This window comes from Polyodon spathula, chromosome 55 (genome assembly GCF_017654505.1).
Source record: "Polyodon spathula isolate WHYD16114869_AA chromosome 55, ASM1765450v1, whole genome shotgun sequence".
NCBI lineage: Eukaryota > Metazoa > Chordata > Actinopteri > Acipenseriformes > Polyodontidae > Polyodon > Polyodon spathula.
In genome coordinates, this window is record NC_054588.1 from 1,468,479 (window position 1) to 1,487,449 (window position 18,971).

The window sequence follows — 18,971 nt, forward strand, 5'->3', positions numbered from 1 at the left end:
AGATCTGTTGGCGCCAGGCTGCTGTTTGTGTTCGGGTCAACTTACCTCTGCGAAGACACATTTTCAGCAGTGGAAGTTCTCAAAGCACAAATATATTTTAATTCACCTTGTAGTTAATATATGTTTTGAAATCAGTCATAAAGTTAACAGAAGTAACCCTATCTGGTGGCAGCCCATGCACCTTTTGGCAGGCGGGCCACCCTGGTCACATTTGGGTTCAGGACAACTGCTTTGGAGGACAGGTCTCAAACCCCAGTGCACTAGAGCGACCATCTTAAAAAAGCTTATTGCTTAGCTTAGTTGTCATGCAATCTGAGTTTTTCAAAGTGTACATTCAGTCAAACTATTTTAAAATGTTTTTCTTATAAATCTAAATCATATCGCATCCAAAGTAGGTTACTGAAGAAGACTGTGTTCTTTGTGTTCTAGGAGAATAGCAGTTACATCTCTAGGGACTGCCATAAGCTGAGTTGTTAAGTGTAATCTTATTACAGTAATGCGTTACCCCAACTCTAGTCTAAGAGCAGTCTCTCTCGCAATCACTAAAAGAAGACTAATGACATCAAGCCCTGCGGTAAAAAAAAAACTAAGTGAAGACATAAATGAAACACATGCTTGTAATAAAAGCATTTGTAATGTTAGTACAAAGTATAATTAGGAATGAATCATTATCCATGGCTGAGTTATTTCCAAAAGTTACACACACTCACACTGTTACATGACATTATGCGCACCCTCTTCACAGTCTAATCATCAGCCTTTAACACCAAAGCAGTTGACTTCCCCTAGTTCTACAAATGGTGCCAAAAGGATTTATGAGCAGATGTGGTTCCAAAATAAATGCAGGATGGCATCGGTATGAATTAAGACAGTATCTAAACACAATCTATCTAAGCACAATGCTTTCAGGCACTAGTTAAAAACACATATCTGAAAAAAAATATTACTGTAATTACTCAAATTTAAGTCAGGCTTTTTTTTTTTACTGAAATAAAAGCTAAAATTTGGGTAGAACAACTTAGACTCAGGGCGACTTGGATTCAGGGCAACTTGGATTCAGGGCGACTGGGATTCAAGGTGACTTGGATTCAGGGCGACTGGGATTCAAGGTGACTTGGATTCAGGGCGACTGGGATTCAGGGCAACTGGGATTCAAGGTGACCGGGATTCAGGGTGACTTGGATTCAGGGTGACTTGGATTTAGAGCACCTTGGATTCAAGGTGACTCGGATTCAGGGTTTTTCAATGTGAATTAATTTAAATTTGCTAATGTCAATTATTCTGGCGTGCTTGAACGAGAGCTGCTGCTCACTACAATCGTTACTCTCGCTACAGTATCGGTATATTCAAATGCTATGCAGTGAACTTCACGCACATTTTCTGGTGCAGGTTTTTTTTTTTTTTTTTTTAAGTTTCCTTGAAGAAAAGAGAAACCGTACGGTAATATCGTGTTCCGCGAAATTAAGGGTCTTTTTAAATTTGAGTAAATACGGCAAATGTTATTCAGGTGTTCGCACTATACGCACAATTGTTACTTCAAACTTGATTACAATTATTATTATTATTATAAAAGCATTATTCATATGTTGCAGGCAAGGCAACAGTAGAACTCCACCTCCATATTCCTCTTCTGAGTCAATCTCTTGTTTTCAAAAGCAGAACCTCATTTTTTTACCTGTGTAAGAAACAGAAGACAAACACATCACTTAGCTTATTTATTTATCCATTCGATGTTTTAAAGGATGAAAAATCCAGTCCTGGTAATCAGTGGTGTTTTCCTAAATTTATAGATTTTCTTAAACAAGAGTTATTACACATTGTACTGGAATACTGAACCACATGTGATAGGCAATGCATTTATCGAATTTTTACAAGTGTTTCCACAAAGTGACTTTCTCATCTTTTTTAGAATGCTTTACTTTGTGTCAGTGGCTTCGCTTGTGTTTGCATCCACAATGGTAGTTGTTGTTGTCTTTGTCAGCATTTTGAGCCTTCTCAAAAAAGTTGTTCCTAATGCTCTTTTCACTGCGTCAAGAGGACTGCTGGATGAATCAGATAGCTGTACGGGAGATGGGAGTCACGTGACTTCGCTTGCCCTGTATTAACTCAACTACAGCATGTTAATGCAAAGCTCACCTTTACCACCGTGACGAAACTGCTGTAGAGGAAGGAGAGGAGAAAGAGAATGATGAAGGTGCATGCTGTGGTCCACACCCCCTGCATGTCGTCCTCTGGCACAAAATAATCAACATTGTCATCATGGAAATCTTTCTCTTCTATAATCTCTGAAAGAAAAAAAATAGAGATGATGATGTAAGATTCAGCCCTAACGTCAGACTTTCAATCAGAATCCATGACGTGTTGACCACACAAGCGCAGGCTTTGAACCCTGGTCTTCCCAAATTGGCTACTTGACAGGCTTAATTCACTTCATTCAGCTTCCGCTGCCCTTACTGGCCAGACAAGGACTCCCTTTCTAAATACTTGCTATAGTGTGCAGATTTATTAGAACACCTCATTAATATTACTGGTGTCGAAACCCCAGAGGCAAAATCACTGCACTGTGATCTAAGATGAAACTGGACACTACAAATTTTACATTTTATTTTATTTCAAATTCAGTCAACGGTAATATTGGCAGAGCAGCACGAAAAAATGTTCCCTGTCTGCATTATTAATACGTTATTTAACACACTTTGATATAAAACGACTTACAGAGACGAGGGGGGGGGGACGGGGGACTATGTATCAAGAACTGCTGCAATCACTTACAACAGAACCGTGGTTTTATGTCTCATCTGAAGGACAAAGAACAATGAGGTTAAGTGAGTTGATAACGGTCACACAAGAAGTCAGTGGCTGAGTGGGAATTAGAACCATAATTAGCCTTTTTCTTTGACCACTGGACCAGCAAGCATTCTCCCTATCTCACCTGGCTTACTGATGTTACGGGACAAGATTGTGTTGGTGGCTGGATGATTCACCATGCAGGTATAGACCATGCCAGGTTTCCATTCTCTCACAGAATAGAGGATCTGGCTTCTGGTGCTGAATTTACCGTCCATTCCCATCGATGGCTGAGCCATCGTGTAGTTTTGAGACACAGGCTCCTCATTCAAAAGCCAATTGATTACAATGTGCTTTGGGCTATATCCATGCACCAAGCAGACCAAGTCACTCGTGGACTGAAGAAGGTGTATTGTTGGCTTTGTTGGTATCACAGAAGCTGGAAAACAATGATACAATAAGACAATGACCAGAGTATAATTTCCATGAACTCTGTCAAGTAGGTAGTAAATTTATTAGCAAGAAGCCACCCGAGACGTATTACTTGTACTCCTACTCATTGTGAATGCTCGTTTGTACCTGTTACTTGGCACATCCTTAGTTTCTGTAGTGTCTTTTTCAAGTTTTTATTTACAAACAAAACCATTCATACACAAATAAAATCCAATGACTGCTTTTATGAAATAGCTGCTAAATACCAGCCAGTTGATACTAACTTACCAAAAAGATTGTCAGGTGTTTTAGCTGTAAACCTTTCTGTCCCATGAGCAGCCACGCAGCTGTAGGTATTCTGAGTCGTCCACTCATTTTTGGGGATTGTGAGTCTACTGACCGTTGAATAGGAGGCTCCCCCTTTCTCAGGAACGACAGGATTGTTCTTGTAAAGAGCAGAATCGATTTCCTTATCACCCTTCTGCCATTTCACATAGATATCACTCGGGAAGAACCCAGTAATGATGCATACCAGCTCTGCGCTGTCGGCTCCCAGATGATCTTCAGAGGGGCGTAGAAGCTCCAGGACAGGCTTTTTGTAGGGACCTGTAAAACACAAACAGCAAAAAACAAAAAATATATAACAAAAAAATCAAATAACAATAACATGCTATGTTTCTTTCAAAATGTCAAAGTGTGAAATGGCAGTTATAAGAATTGAAAAATATGGCCGCTTTATTGGTATTGTCTGACTAGAATAAAAGGACAAAGAAATACAAAACATGTTTAAAATCTACCAAACCCAGGGGAAGGGGTATTCATTGGATTGATGTTATATTCAGAAATGCAAGAACAGCTCCATTGGATGTATATGTGAAGATCTGCAGTATTGCACACCGGACCAAGGAGAGGAAACACTTTCCATTAAGTGTCTCTAATTACTGTGTATTTATACAGTAGTTACTTACTAAATACATGTGCACTTACACATAATCACTATGTTATTATGCACAGTTACAATGTATTTGAGGAGGAAATCTTTTTGCATGATATAACACTAAACCTAACCCTAACCCTTTTCTGATACAATTGTTTATTTCCATAAATCATGCAGAAAGACTTACACGTTAAGAACATTGTAACTATGCATAATAACATTGCAATTATGTATAAGTACACATATTCTTACTGAGTGACTACTATGTAAATACACAGTAATTAAATACCCTTATTGTGAAGTGTTACTCAAGGGGTATAGAAAGTCGTTCTTCTTACTATTGCTGGTGACATCAGACAGACCCTCATTTCTGAATTAGAGTTAGCAATGTTTACCCTTTACAAATATAATGGAATTACCTGTCTCTTTGGTAATAGACGCCTCTTTGGTGAAACAAGGGTGTTTGACTTTGCAACTGGTTTTGTTGTAGCTTTTCCACTCAGCAGCAGATACTGTCAATCGCTTGGTGATGCTTTGGGTATTATTCCCGATTAGTTTGCTATCAACTGATTGTGAGTCCTTTTCTCTTCCATCAACAATCCAGGAAACGATGCTGTCTTTGAGTCCAACCACAAGACAATCAGCACTGACATTTTCCCCTCTGAAAACAGCTTCAAATGGGGGTTTTTGGAGATAGATTGTTGGCTCAGTGCTGCAGCAAGCTGAAATTGAAATAGAAAGCATGTTTATCAGCTCACGGGAATGTATTGTGCTGAACAGTATTCTCAATCTCGATCTAAAAATAAATATCTCTGCTATGGTTTCTGGTGAGTGGAGATTTAGAATGCCTCAGCTTTTTGCAGAGAAGAGATTGGTTGATTTGGCTGTTATTTATTGAATACATCACAGCAATAATCTAAGTAAAGATTGTCAGGTGTTTTTAGATTGAAGACATTCTGTGCCATGAGCACAGACAATGTCACACTAGTCCCTCCTCCTTCCCTCCTGGATTGGCTCTCTAACTCTAGACTTCAGACTAACAGTCAACACTGCCCTATTGGAGCTAGGAGCCGATTAAATCCATTTTCCTGTGTTTTTTTCTCTGACTAGCAAAATGGCTCATGGTTTCTACTCATATTCATTGTGGATTCTCGCTTGTACTTGTTACTCGGCACATCCCTAGTTTCTGTGGTCTTTCAAGTTTTTATTATTTACAAACAAAACTATTCATACACAAATAAAATCTGATGACTACATTTATGAAATAGCTGCTAAATACCAGCCAATTGATATTAACTTACCAAAAAGATTGTCAGGTGTTTTAGCTGTAAACCTTTCTGTCCCATGAGCAGCCACGCAGCTGTAGGTATTTCTAGTCGTCCACTCATTTTTGGGGATTGTGAGTCTACTGAACGTTGAATAGGAGACTCCCCCTTTCTCAGGAACGACAGGATTGTTCTTGTAAAGACCAGCATCAATTTCTTTATCACCCTTCTGCCATTTCACATAGATATCACTCGGGAAGAACCCAGTAATGATGCATACCAGCTCTGCGCTGTCGGCTCCCAGATGATCTTCAGAGGGGCGTAGAAGCTCCAGGACAGGCTTTTTGTAGGGACCTGTAAAACACAAACAGCAAAAAACAAAAAATATATAACAAAAAAATCAAATAACAATAACATGCTATGTTGCTTTTAAAATGTCAAAGTGTGAAATGGCAGTTATAAGAATTGAAAAATATGGCCGCTTTATTGGTATTGTCTGACTAGAATAAAAGGACAAAGAAATACAAAACATGTTTAAAATCTACCAAACCCAGGGGAAGGGGTAGTCATTGGATTGATGTTATAATCAGAAATGCAAGAACAGCTCCATTGGATGTATATGTGAAGATCTGCAGTAGTGCACACCGGACCAAGGAGAGGAAACACTTTCCATTAAGTGTCTAATTACTGTGTATTTATACACTAGTTACTTACTAAATACATGTGCACTTACACATAATCACTATGTTATTATGCACAGTTACAATGTATTTGATGAGTAAATCTTTTTGAATGATATAACACTAAATGTAAGCCCAATCCTAATCCTATCCCTAACCCTAACCCTTTTCTGATACAATTGTGTACTTCCATAAATCATGCAGAAAGACTTACACGTTAAGAACATTGTAACTATGCATAATAACATTGGAAGTGCTACTAAGTGACTACTATGTAAATACATCGTAATTAAAGACCCTTATTTCTGAATTACACTTAGCAATGTTCACCCTTTACCAATATAAAGGAATTACCTGTCTCTCTGGTAATAGACGCCTCTTTGGTGAAACAAGGGTGTTTGACTTGGCAACTTATTTTGTTGTAGCTTTTCCACTCAGCAGCAGATACTGTCAATCGCTTGGTGATGCTTTGGGTATTATTCCCGTTTATTTTGCTATCAACTGATTGTGAGTCCTTTTCTCTTCCATCAACAATCCAGGAAACGATGCTGTCTTTGAGTCCAACCACAAGACAATCAGCACTGACATGTTCCCCTTTGAGAACAGCTTCAAATGGGGGTTTTTGGAGATAAATAGTTGGCTCAGTGCTGGAGCAAGCTGAAATTGAAACAGAAAGCACGTTTAACGACTTGCGGGAATCTATTGCGCTGAACAGTGTTTGAAAATATCTACATAGCCTAGAAAATAGAAAGCAGAGATTCAGCACATCTTCAGAAAAGCAATGTGGGGAATCAGCAGGAATGATTGTATTTTCAGTTCCTTTATTAACCTGCTTTGATATCATTGCAATTCTCTCTGAACCTCAATCTAAAAATAAATATCTCTGCTTTGGTTTCTGGTGAGTGGAGATTTAGAATGCCTCAGCTTTTTACAAAGAACAGATTGGTTGATTTGGCTCTTATTTATTGAATACATCACAGCAAGAATATAACTAAGGATTGTCAGCTGTTTTAAGTTTCAAACCATTCTGTGCCATGAGCACAAACAATGTCACACTAGTCCCTCCTCCTTCCCTCCTGGATTGGCTCTCTAACTCTAGACTTCAGACTGACAGTCAACACTGCCCTATTGGAGCTAGGAGCCGATTAAATCCATTTTCCTGTGTTTTTTTCTCCGACTAGCAAAATGGCTCATGGTTTCTACTCATATTCATTGTGGATTCTCGCTTGTACTTGTTACTCGGCACATCCCTAGTTTCTGTGGTTTCTTATTCAAGTTTCTATTATTTACAAACAAAACTATTCATACACAAATAAAATCTGATGACTACATTTATGAAATAGCTGCTAAATACCAGCCAGTTGATATTAACTTACCAAAAAGATTATCAGGTGTTTTAGCTGTAAACCTTTCTGTCCCATGAGCAGCCACGCAGCTGTAGGTATTTCTAGTCGTCCACTCATTTTTGGGGATTGTGAGTCTACTGAACGTTGAATAGGAGACTCCCCCTTTCTCAGGAACGACAGGATTGTTCTTGTAAAGAGCAGAATCGATTTCCTTATCACCCTTCTGCCATTTCACATAGATATCACTCGGGAAGAACCCAGTAATGATGCATACCAGCTCTGCGCTGTCGGCTCCCAGATGATCTTCAGAGGGGCGTAGAAGCTCCAGGACAGGCTTTTTGTAGGGACCTGTAAAACACAAACAGCAAAAAACAAAAAATATATAACAAAAAAATCAAATAACAATAACATGCTATGTTTCTTTCAAAATGTCAAAGTGTGAAATGGCAGTTATAAGAATTGAAAAATATGGCCGCTTTATTGGTATTGTCTGACTAGAATAAAAGGACAAATAAATACAAAACATGTTTAAAATCTACCAAACCCAGGGGAAGGGGTATTCATTGGATTGATGTTATATTCAGAAATGCAAGAACAGCTCCATTGGATGTATATGTGAAGATCTGCAGTATTGCACACCGGACCAAGGAGAGGAAACACTTTCCATTAAGTGTCTCTAATTACTGTGTATTTATACAGTAGTTACTTACTAAATACATGTGCACTTACAAATAATCACTATGTTATTATGCACAGTTACCATGTATTTGATGAGTAAATCTTTTTGAATGATATAACACTAAATGTAAGCCCAACACTAACCCTAACCCTTTTCTGATACAATTGTGTACTTCCATATATCATGCAGAAAGACTTACACATTAAGAACATTGTAACTATGCATAATAACTTTGGAAGTGTTACTAAGTGACTACTATGTAAAGACATCGTAATTAAAGACCCTTATTTCTGAATTACACTTAGCAATGTTCACCCTTTACCAATATAAAGGAATTACCTGTCTCTTTGGTAATAGACGCCTCTTTGGTGAAACAAGGGTGTTTGACTTGGCAACTAATTTTGTTGTAGCTTTTCCACTCAGCAGCAGATACTGTCAATCGCTTGGTGATGCTTTGGGTATTATTCCCGTTTAGTTTGCTATCAACTGATTGTGAGTCCTTTTCTCTTCCATCAACAATCCAGGAAATGATGCTGTCTTTGAGTCCAACCACAAGACAATCAGCACTGACATGTTTCCCTTTGAGAACAGCTTCAAATGGGGGTTTTTGGAGATAAATAGTTGGCTCAGTGCTGGAGCAAGCTGAAATTGAAACAGAAAGCATGTTTAACGACTTGCGGGAATCTATTGCGCTGAACAGTGTTTGAAAATATCAACATAGCCTAGAAAATAGAAAGTAGAGATTCAGCACATCTTCAGAAAAGCAATGTGGGGAATCAGCAGGAATGATTGTATTTTCAGTTCCTTTATTAACCTGCTTTGATATCCTTGCAATTCTCTCTGAACCTCGATCTAAAAATAAATATCTCTGCTTTGGTTTCTGGTGAGTGGAGATTTAGAATGCCTCAGCTTTTTACAAAGCACAGATTGGTTGATTTGGCTCTTATTTATTGAATACCGCCAAATCAATCATCTTACCAAAGAGATTGTCAGATGTTTTAGTTTCAAGCCATTCTGTGCCATGAGCACAGACAATGTCACACTAGTCCCTCCTCCTTCCCTCCTGGATTGGCTCTCTAACTCTAGACTTCAGACTGACAGTCAACACTACCCTATTGGAGCTAGAAGCCTATTAAATCCATTTTCCTGTGTTTTTTTCTCTGACTAGCAAAATGGCTCATGGTTTCTACTCATATTCATTGTGGATTCTCGCTTGTACTTGTTACTCGGCACATCCCTAGTTTCTGTGGTCTTTCAAGTTTCTATTATTTACAAACAAAACTATTCATACACAAATAAAATCTGATGACTACATTTATGAAATAGCTGCTAAATACCAGCCAGTTGATATTAACTTACCAAAAAGATTATCAGGTGTTTTAGCTGTAAACCTTTCTGTCCCATGAGCAGCCACGCAGCTGTAGGTATTTCTAGTCGTCCACTCATTTTTGGGGATTGTGAGTCTACTGAACGTTGAATAGGAGACTCCCCCTTTCTCAGGAACGACAGGATTGTTCTTGTAAAGAGCAGAATCGATTTCCTTATCACCCTTCTGCCATTTCACATAGATATCACTCGGGAAGAACCCAGTAATGATGCATACCAGCTCTGCGCTGTCGGCTCCCAGATGATCTTCAGAGGGGCGTAGAAGCTCCAGGACAGGCTTTTTGTAGGGACCTGTAAAACACAAACAGCAAAAAACAAAAAATATATAACAAAAAAATCAAATAACAATAACATGCTATGTTGCTTTTAAAATGTCAAAGTGTGAAATGGCAGTTATAAGAATTGAAAAATATGGCCGCTTTATTGGTATTGTCTGACTAGAATAAAAGGACAAAGAAATACAAAACATGTTTAAAATCTACCAAACCCAGGGGAAGGGGTATTCATAGGATTGATGTTATAATCAGAAATGCAAGAACAGCTCCATTGGATGTATATGTGAAGATCTGCAGTATTGCACACCGGACCAAGGAGAGGAAACACTTTCCATTAAGTGTCTCTAATTACTGTGTATTTATACAGTAGTTACTTACTAAATACATGTGCACTTACACATAATCACTATGTTATTATGCACAGTTACCATGTATTTGATGAGTAAATCTTTTTGAATGATATAACACTAAATGTAAGCCCAACACTAACCCTAACCCTTTTCTGATACAATTGTGTACTTCCATATATCATGCAGAAAGACTTACACATTAAGAACATTGTAACTATGCATAATAACTTTGGAAGTGTTACTATGTGACTACTATGTAAAGACATCGTAATTAAAGACCCTTATTTCTGAATTACACTTAGCAATGTTCACCCTTTACCAATATAAAGGAATTACCTGTCTCTCTGGTAATAGACGCCTCTTTGGTGAAACAAGGGTGTTTGACTTGGCAACTAATTTTGTTGTAGCTTTTCCACTCAGCAGCAGATACTGTCAATCGCTTGGTGATGCTTTGGGTATTATTCCCGTTTAGTTTGTTATCAACTGATTGTGAGTCCTTTTCTCCTCCATCAACAATCCAGGAAATGATGCTGTCTTTGAGTCCAACCACAAGACAATCAGCACTGACATGTTTCCCTTTGAGAACAGCTTCAAATGGGGGTTTTTGGAGATAAATAGTTGGCTCAGTGCTGGAGCAAGCTGAAATTGAAACAGAAAGCACGTTTAACGACTTGCGGGAATCTATTGCGCTGAACAGTGTTTGAAAATATCTACATAGCCTAGAAAATAGAAAGCAGAGATTCAGCACATCTTCAGAAAAGCAATGTGGGGAATCAGCAGGAATGATTGTATTTTCAGTTCCTTTATTAACCTGCTTTGATATCATTGCAATTCTCTCTGAACCTCAATCTAAAAATAAATATCTCTGCTTTGGTTTCTGGTGAGTGGAGATTTAGAATGCCTCAGCTTTTTACAAAGAACAGATTGGTTGATTTGGCTCTTATTTACTGAATACATCACAGCAAGAATATAACTAAGGATTGTCAGCTGTTTTAGTTTCAAGCCATTCTGTGCCATGAGCACAGACAATGTCACACTAGTCCCTCCACCTTCCCTCCTGGATTGGCTCTCTAACTCTAGACTTCAGACTGACAGTCAACACTGCCCTATTGGAGCTAGGAGCCGATTAAATCCATTTTCCTGTGTTTTTTTCTCCGACTAGAAAAATGGCTCATGGTTTCTACTCATATTCATTGTGGATTCTCGCTTGTACTTGTTACTCGGCACATCCCTAGTTTCTGTGGTTTCTTATTCAAGTTTCTATTATTTACAAACAAAACTATTCATACACAAATAAAATCTGATGACTACATTTATGAAATAGCTGCTAAATACCAGCCAGTTGATATTAACTTACCAAAAAGATTATCAGGTGTTTTAGCTGTAAACCTTTCTGTCCCATGAGCAGCCACGCAGCTGTAGGTATTTCTATTCGTCCACTCATTTTTGGGGATTGTGAGTCTACTGAACGTTGAATAGGAGACTCCCCCTTTCTCAGGAACGACAGGATTGTTCTTGTAAAGAGCAGAATCGATTTCCTTATCACCCTTCTGCCATTTCACATAGATATCACTCGGGAAGAACCCAGTAATGATGCATACCAGCTCTGCGCTGTCGGCTCCCAGATGATCTTCAGAGGGGCGTAGAAGCTCCAGGACAGGCTTTTTGTAGGGACCTGTAAAACACAAACAGCAAAAAACAAAAAATATATAACAAAAAAATCAAATAACAATAACATGCTATGTTTCTTTTAAAATGTCAAAGTGTGAAATGGCAGTTATAAGAATTGAAAAATATGGCCGCTTTATTGGTATTGTCTGACTAGAATAAAAGGACAAAGAAATACAAAACATGTTTAAAATCTACCAAACCCAGGGGAAGGGGTATTCATTGGATTGATGTTATAATCAGAAATGCAAGAACAGCTCCATTGGATGTATATGTGAAGATCTGCAGTAGTGCACACCGGACCAAGGAGAGGAAACACTTTCCATTAAGTGTCTCTAATTACTGTGTATTTATACAGTAGTTACTTACTAAATACATGTGTACTTACAAATAATCACTATGTTATTATGCACAGTTACCATGTATTTGATGAGTAAATCTTTTTGAATGATATAACACTAAATTTAAGCCCAACACTAACCCTAACCCTTTTCTGATACAATTGTGTACTTCCATAAATCATGCAGAAAGACTTACACGTTAAGAACATTGTAACTATGCATAATAACATTGGAAGTGCTACTAAGTGACTACTATGTAAATACATTGTAATTAAAGACCCTTATTTCTGAATTACACTTAGCAATGTTCACCCTTTACCAATATAAAGGAATTACCTGTCTCTTTGGTAATAGACGCCTCTTTGGTGAAACAAGGGTGTTTGACTTGGCAACTTATTTTGTTGTAGCTTTTCCACTCAGCAGCAGATACTGTCAATCGCTTGGTGATGCTTTGGGTATTATTCCCGTTTATTTTGCTATCAACTGATTTTGAGTCCTTTTCTCTTCCATCAACAATCCAGGAAATGATGCTGTCTTTGAGTCCAACCACAAGACAATCAGCACTGACATGTTTCCCTTTGAGAACAGCTTCAAATGGGGGTTTTTGGAGATAAATAGTTGGCTCAGTGCTGGAGCAAGCTGAAATTGAAACAGAAAGCACGTTTAACGACTTGCGGGAATCTATTGCGCTGAACAGTGTTTGAAAATATCTACATAGCCTAGAAAATAGAAAGCAGAGATTCAGCACATCTTCAGAAAAGCAATGTGGGGAATCAGCAGGAATGATTGTATTTTCAGTTCCTTTATTAACCTGCTTTGATATCATTGCAATTCTCTCTGAACCTCAATCTAAAAATAAATATCTCTGCTTTGGTTTCTGGTGAGTGGAGATTTAGAATGCCTCAGCTTTTTACAAAGAACAGATTGGTTGATTTGGCTCTTATTTATTGAATACATCACAGCAAGACTATAACTAAGGATTGTCAGCTGTTTTAAGTTTCAACCCATTCTGTGCCATGAGCACAAACAATGTCACACTAGTCCCTCCTCCTTCCCTCCTGGATTGTCTCTCTAACTTTAGACTTCAGACTGACAGTCAACACTGCCCTATTGGAGCTAGGAGCCGATTAAATCCATTTTCCTGTGTTTTTTTCTCCGACTAGCAAAATGGCTCATGGTTTCTACTCATATTCATTGTGGATTCTCGCTTGTACTTGTTACTCGGCACATCCCTAGTTTCTGTGTTTTCTTATTCAAGTTTTTATTATTTACAAACAAAACTATTCATACACAAATAAAATCTGATGACTACATTTATGAAATAGCTGCTAAATACCAGCCAGTTGATATTAACTTACCAAAAAGATTATCAGGTGTTTTAGCTGTAAACCTTTCTGTCCCATGAGCAGCCACGCAGCTGTAGGTATTCCGAGTCGTCCACTCATTTTTGGGGATTGTGAGTCTACTGAACGTTGAATAGGAGACTCCCCCTTTCTCAGGAACGACAGGATTGTTCTTGTAAAGAGCAGAATCGATTTCCTTATCACCCTTCTGCCATTTCACATAGATATCACTCGGGAAGAACCCAGTAATGATGCATACCAGCTCTGCGCTGTCGGCTCCCAGATGATCTTCAGAGGGGCGTAGAAGCTCCAGGACAGGCTTTTTGTAGGGACCTGTAAAACACAAACAGCAAAAAACAAAAAATATATAACAAAAAAATCAAATAACAATAACATGCTATGTTTCTTTTAAAATGTCAAAGTGTGAAATGGCAGTTATAAGAATTGAAAAATATGGCCGCTTTATTGGTATTGTCTGACTAGAATAAAAGGACAAAGAAATACAAAACATGTTTAAAATCTACCAAACCCAGGGGAAGGGGTATTCATTGGATTGATGTTATAATCAGAAATGCAAGAACAGCTCCATTGGATGTATATGTGAAGATCTGCAGTAGTGCACACCGGACCAAGGAGAGGAAACACTTTCCATTAAGTGTCTCTAATTACTGTGTATTTATACAGTAGTTACTTACTAAATACATGTGCACTTACACATAATCACTATGTTATTATGCACAGTTACAATGTACTTGATGTGTAAATCTTTTTGCATGATATAACACTAAATGTAAGCCCAACACTAACCCTAACCCTTTTCTGATACAATTGTGTACTTACATATATTGTGCAAAAAGATTTACACATTAAGTACATTGTAACTATGCATAATAACATTGGAAGTGTTACTAAGTGACTACTATGTAAATACATTGTAATTAAAGACCCTTATTTCTGAATTACACTTAGCAATGTTCACCCTTTACCAATATAAAGGAATTACCTGTCTCTTTGGTAATAGACGCCTCTTTGGTGAAACAAGGGTGTTTGACTTGGCAACTTATTTTGTTGTAGCTTTTCCACTCAGCAGCAGATACTGTCAATCGCTTGGTGATGCTTTGGGTATTATTCCCGTTTATTTTGCTATCAACTGATTTTGAGTCCTTTTCTCTTCCATCAACAATCCAGGAAATGATGCTGTCTTTGAGTCCAACCACAAGACAATCAGCACTGACATGTTTCCCTTTGAGAACAGCTTCAAATGGGGGTTTTTGGAGATAAATAGTTGGCTCAGTGCTGGAGCAAGCTGAAATTGAAACAGAAAGCACGTTTAACGACTTGCGGGAATCTATTGCGCTGAACAGTGTTTGAAAATATCTACATAGCCTAGAAAATAGAAAGCAGAGATTCAGCACATCTTCAGAAAAGCAATTTGGGGAATCAGCAGGAATGATTGTATTTTCAGTTCCTTTATTAACCTGCTTTGATATCCTTGCAATTCTCTCTGAATCTCGATCTAAAAATAAATATCTCTGCTTTGGTTTCTGGTGAGTGGAGATTTAGAATGCCTCAGCTTTTTACAAAGAACAGATTGGTTGATTTGGCTCTTATTTATTGAATACATCACAGCAAGAATATAACTAAGGATTGTCAGCTGTTTTAAGTTTCAACCCATTCTGTGCCATGAGCACAAACAATGTCACACTAGTCCCTCCTCCTTCCCTCCTGGATTGTCTCTCTAACTTTAGACTTCAGACTGACAGTCAACACTGCCCTATTGGAGCTAGGAGCCGATTAAATCCATTTTCCTGTGTTTTTTTCTCCGACTAGCAAAATGGCTCATGGTTTCTACTCATATTCATTGTGGATTCTCGCTTGTACTTGTTACTCGGCACATCCCTAGTTTCTGTGTTTTCTTATTCAAGTTTTTATTATTTACAAACAAAACTATTCATACACAAATAAAATCTGATGACTACATTTATGAAATAGCTGCTAAATACCAGCCAGTTGATATTAACTTACCAAAAAGATTATCAGGTGTTTTAGCTGTAAACCTTTCTGTCCCATGAGCAGCCACGCAGCTGTAGGTATTTCTATTCGTCCACTCATTTTTGGGGATTGTGAGTCTACTGAACGTTGAATAGGAGACTCCCCCTTTCTCAGGAACGACAGGATTGTTCTTGTAAAGAGCAGAATCGATTTCCTTATCACCCTTCTGCCATTTCACATAGATATCACTCGGGAAGAACCCAGTAATGATGCATACCAGCTCTGCGCTGTCGGCTCCCAGATGATCTTCAGAGGGGCGTAGAAGCTCCAGGACAGGCTTTTTGTAGGGACCTGTAAAACACAAACAGCAAAAAACAAAAAATATATAACAAAAAAATCAAATAACAATAACATGCTATGTTTCTTTCAAAATGTCAAAGTGTGAAATGGCAGTTATAAGAATTGAAAAATATGGCCGCTTTATTGGTATTGTCTGACTAGAATAAAAGGACAAAGAAATACAAAACATGTTTAAAATCTACCAAACCCAGGGGAAGGGGTATTCATTGGATTGATGTTATATTCAGAAATGCAAGAACAGCTCCATTGGATGTATATGTGAAGATCTGCAGTATTGCACACCGGACCAAGGAGAGGAAACACTTTCCATTAAGTGTCTCTAATTACTGTGTATTTATATAGTAGTTACTTATTAAATACATGTGTACTTACACATAATCACTATGTTATTATGCACAGTTACAATGTATTTGATGAGTAAATCTTTTTGAATGATATAACACTAAATTTAAGCCCAACACTAACCCTAACCCTTTTCTGATACAATTGTGTACTTACATATATCATGCAAAAAGATTTACACATTAAGTACATTGTAACTATGCATAATAACATTGGAAGTGCTACTAAGTGACTACTATGTAAATACATTGTAAATAAAGACCCTTATTTCTGAATTACACTTAGCAATGTTCACCCTTTACCAATATAAAGGAATTACCTGTCTCTCTGGTAATAGACGCCTCTTTGGTGAAACAAGGGTGTTTGACTTGGCAACTAATTTTGTTGTAGCTTTTCCACTCAGCAGCAGATACTGTCAATCGCTTGGTGATGCTTTGGGTATTATTCCCGTTTAGTTTGCTATCAACTGATTGTGAGTCCTTTTCTCTTCCATCAACAATCCAGGAAATGATGCTGTCTTTGAGTCCAACCACAAGACAATCAGCACTGACATGTTTCCCTTTGAGAACAGCTTCAAATGGGGGTTTTTGGAGATAAATAGTTGGCTCAGTGCTGGAGCAAGCTGAAATTGAAACAGAAAGCACGTTTAACGACTTGCGGGAATCTATTGCGCTGAACAGTGTTTGAAAATATCAACATAGCCTAGAAAATAGAAAGCAGAGATTCAGCACATCTTCAGAAAAGCAATATGGGGAATCAGCAGGAATGATTGTATTTTCATTTCCTTTATTAACCTGCTTTGATATCCTTGCAATTCTCTCTGAACCTCAATCTAAAAATAAATATCTCTGCTTTGGTTTCTGGTGAGTGGAGATTTAGAATGCCTCAGCTTTTTACAAAGCACAGATTGGTTGATTTGGCTCTTATTTATTGAATACATCACAGCAATCATCTAACTAAAGATTGTCAGCTGTTTTAGTTTCAAGCCATTCTGTGCCATGAGCACAGACAATGTCACACTAGTCCCTCCTCCTTCTCTCCTGGATTGGCTCTCTAACTCTAGACTTCAGACTGACAGTCAACACTGCCCTATTGGAGCTAGAAGCCTATTAAATCCATTTTCCTGTGTTTTTTTCTCCGACTAGCAAAATGGCTCATGGTTTCTACTCATATTCATTGTGGATTCTCGCTTGTACTTGTTACTCGGCACATCCCTAGTTTCTGTGGTCTTTCAAGTTTTTATTATTTACAAACAAAACTATTCATACACAAATAAAATCTGATGACTACATTTATGAAATAGCTGCTAAATACCAGCCAGTTGATATTAACTTACCAAAAAGATTGTCAGGTGTTTTAGCTGTAAACCTTTCTGTCCCATGAGCAGCCACGCAGCTGTAGGTATTTCTAGTCATCCACTCATTTTTGGGGATTGTGAGTCTACTGAACGTTGAATAGGAGACTCCCCCTTTCTCAGGAACGACAGGATTGTTCTTGTAAAGAGCAGAATCGATTTCCTTATCACCCTTCTGCCATTTCACATAGATATCACTCGGGAAGAACCCAGTAATGATGCATACCAGCTCTGCGCTGTCGGCTCCCAGATGATCTTCAGAGGGGCGTAGAAGCTCCAGGACAGGCTTTTTGTAGGGACCTGTAAAACACAAACAGCAAAAAACAAAAAATATATAACAAAAAAATCAAATAACAATAACATGCTATGTTTCTTTTAAAATGTCAAAGTGTGAAATGGCAGTTATAAGAATTGAAAAATATGGCCGCTTTATTGGTATTGTCTGACTAGAATAAAAGGACAAAGAAATACAAAACATGTTTAAAATCTACCAAACCCAGGGGAAGGGGTAGTCATTGGATTGATGTTATAATCAGAAATGCAAGAACAGCTCCATTGGATGTATATGTGAAGATCTGCAGTAGTGCACACCGGACCAAGGAGAGGAAACACTTTCCATTAAGTGTCTCTAATTACTGTGTATTTATACAGTAGTTACTTACTAAATACATGTGCACTTACACATAATCACTATGTTATTATGCACAGTTACAATGTATTTGATGAGTAAATCTTTTTGAATGATATAACACTAAATTTAAGCCCAACACTAACCCTAACCCTTTTCTGATACAATTGTGTACTTCCATAAATCATGCGGAAAGATTTACACATTAAGTACATTGTAACTATGCATAATAACATTGGAAGTGTTACTAAGTGACTACTATGTAAATACATTGTAAATAAAGACCCTTATTTCTGAATTACACTTAGCAATGTTCACCCTTTACCAATATAAAGGAATTACCTGTCTCTTTGGTAATAGACGCCTCTTTGGTGAAACAAGGGTGTTTGACTTGGCAACTAATTTTGTTGTAGCTTTTCCACTCAGCAGCAGATACTGTCAATCGCTTGGTGATGCTTTGGGTATTATTCCCGTTTAGTTTGCTATCAACTGATTGTGAGTCCTTTTCTCTTCCATCAACAATCCAGGAAATGATGCTGTCTTTGAGTCCAACCACAAGACAATCAGCACTGACATGTTTCCCTTTGAGAACAGCTTCAAATGGGGGTTTTTGGAGATAAATAGTTGGCTCAGTGCTGGAGCAAGCTGAAATTGAAACAGAAAGCACGTTTAACGACTTGCGGGAATCTATTGCGCTGAACAGTGTTTGAAAATATCTACATAGCCTAGAAAATAGAAAGTAGAGATTCAGCACATCTTCAGAAAAGCAATGTGGGGAATCAGCAGGAATGATTGTATTTTCAGTT

General features: G+C 37.9%; 1 protein-coding gene across 8 annotated transcripts in view; it reads right to left on the reverse strand.

The window, feature by feature from the left end:
* Positions 1-648: 648 nt before the first annotated feature.
* Positions 649-18,971, reverse strand: part of LOC121307349 (titin-like) — a 73,072-nt gene continuing 54,749 nt past the window's right edge. For 4 of the 8 annotated variants that reach the window (XM_041239528.1, XM_041239529.1, XM_041239530.1 and 1 more), the window contains 19 exons: positions 18,508-18,810; positions 17,520-17,837; positions 16,503-16,805; positions 15,515-15,832; positions 14,493-14,795; positions 13,505-13,822; positions 12,483-12,785; positions 11,495-11,812; positions 10,474-10,776; positions 9,486-9,803; positions 8,466-8,768; positions 7,478-7,795; positions 6,456-6,758; positions 5,458-5,775; positions 4,576-4,878; positions 3,508-3,825; positions 2,933-3,226; positions 2,137-2,285; positions 650-1,675 (listed from right to left, as the gene is read on the reverse strand). In XM_041239528.1, the coding sequence (XP_041095462.1) occupies positions 1,664-1,675; positions 2,137-2,285; positions 2,933-3,226; positions 3,508-3,825; positions 4,576-4,878; positions 5,458-5,775; positions 6,456-6,758; positions 7,478-7,795; positions 8,466-8,768; positions 9,486-9,803; positions 10,474-10,776; positions 11,495-11,812; positions 12,483-12,785; positions 13,505-13,822; positions 14,493-14,795; positions 15,515-15,832; positions 16,503-16,805; positions 17,520-17,837; positions 18,508-18,810 (5,423 nt within the window). In that variant the 3' untranslated portion in view covers positions 650-1,663. Of the gene's footprint in view, positions 1,676-2,136; positions 2,286-2,932; positions 3,227-3,507; positions 3,826-4,575; positions 4,879-5,457; positions 5,776-6,455; positions 6,759-7,477; positions 7,796-8,465; positions 8,769-9,485; positions 9,804-10,473; positions 10,777-11,494; positions 11,813-12,482; positions 12,786-13,504; positions 13,823-14,492; positions 14,796-15,514; positions 15,833-16,502; positions 16,806-17,519; positions 17,838-18,507; positions 18,811-18,971 lie in introns of all 8 variants that reach the window. The other 4 variants (XM_041239534.1, XM_041239533.1, XM_041239532.1 and 1 more) reach the window with 2 other exon arrangements.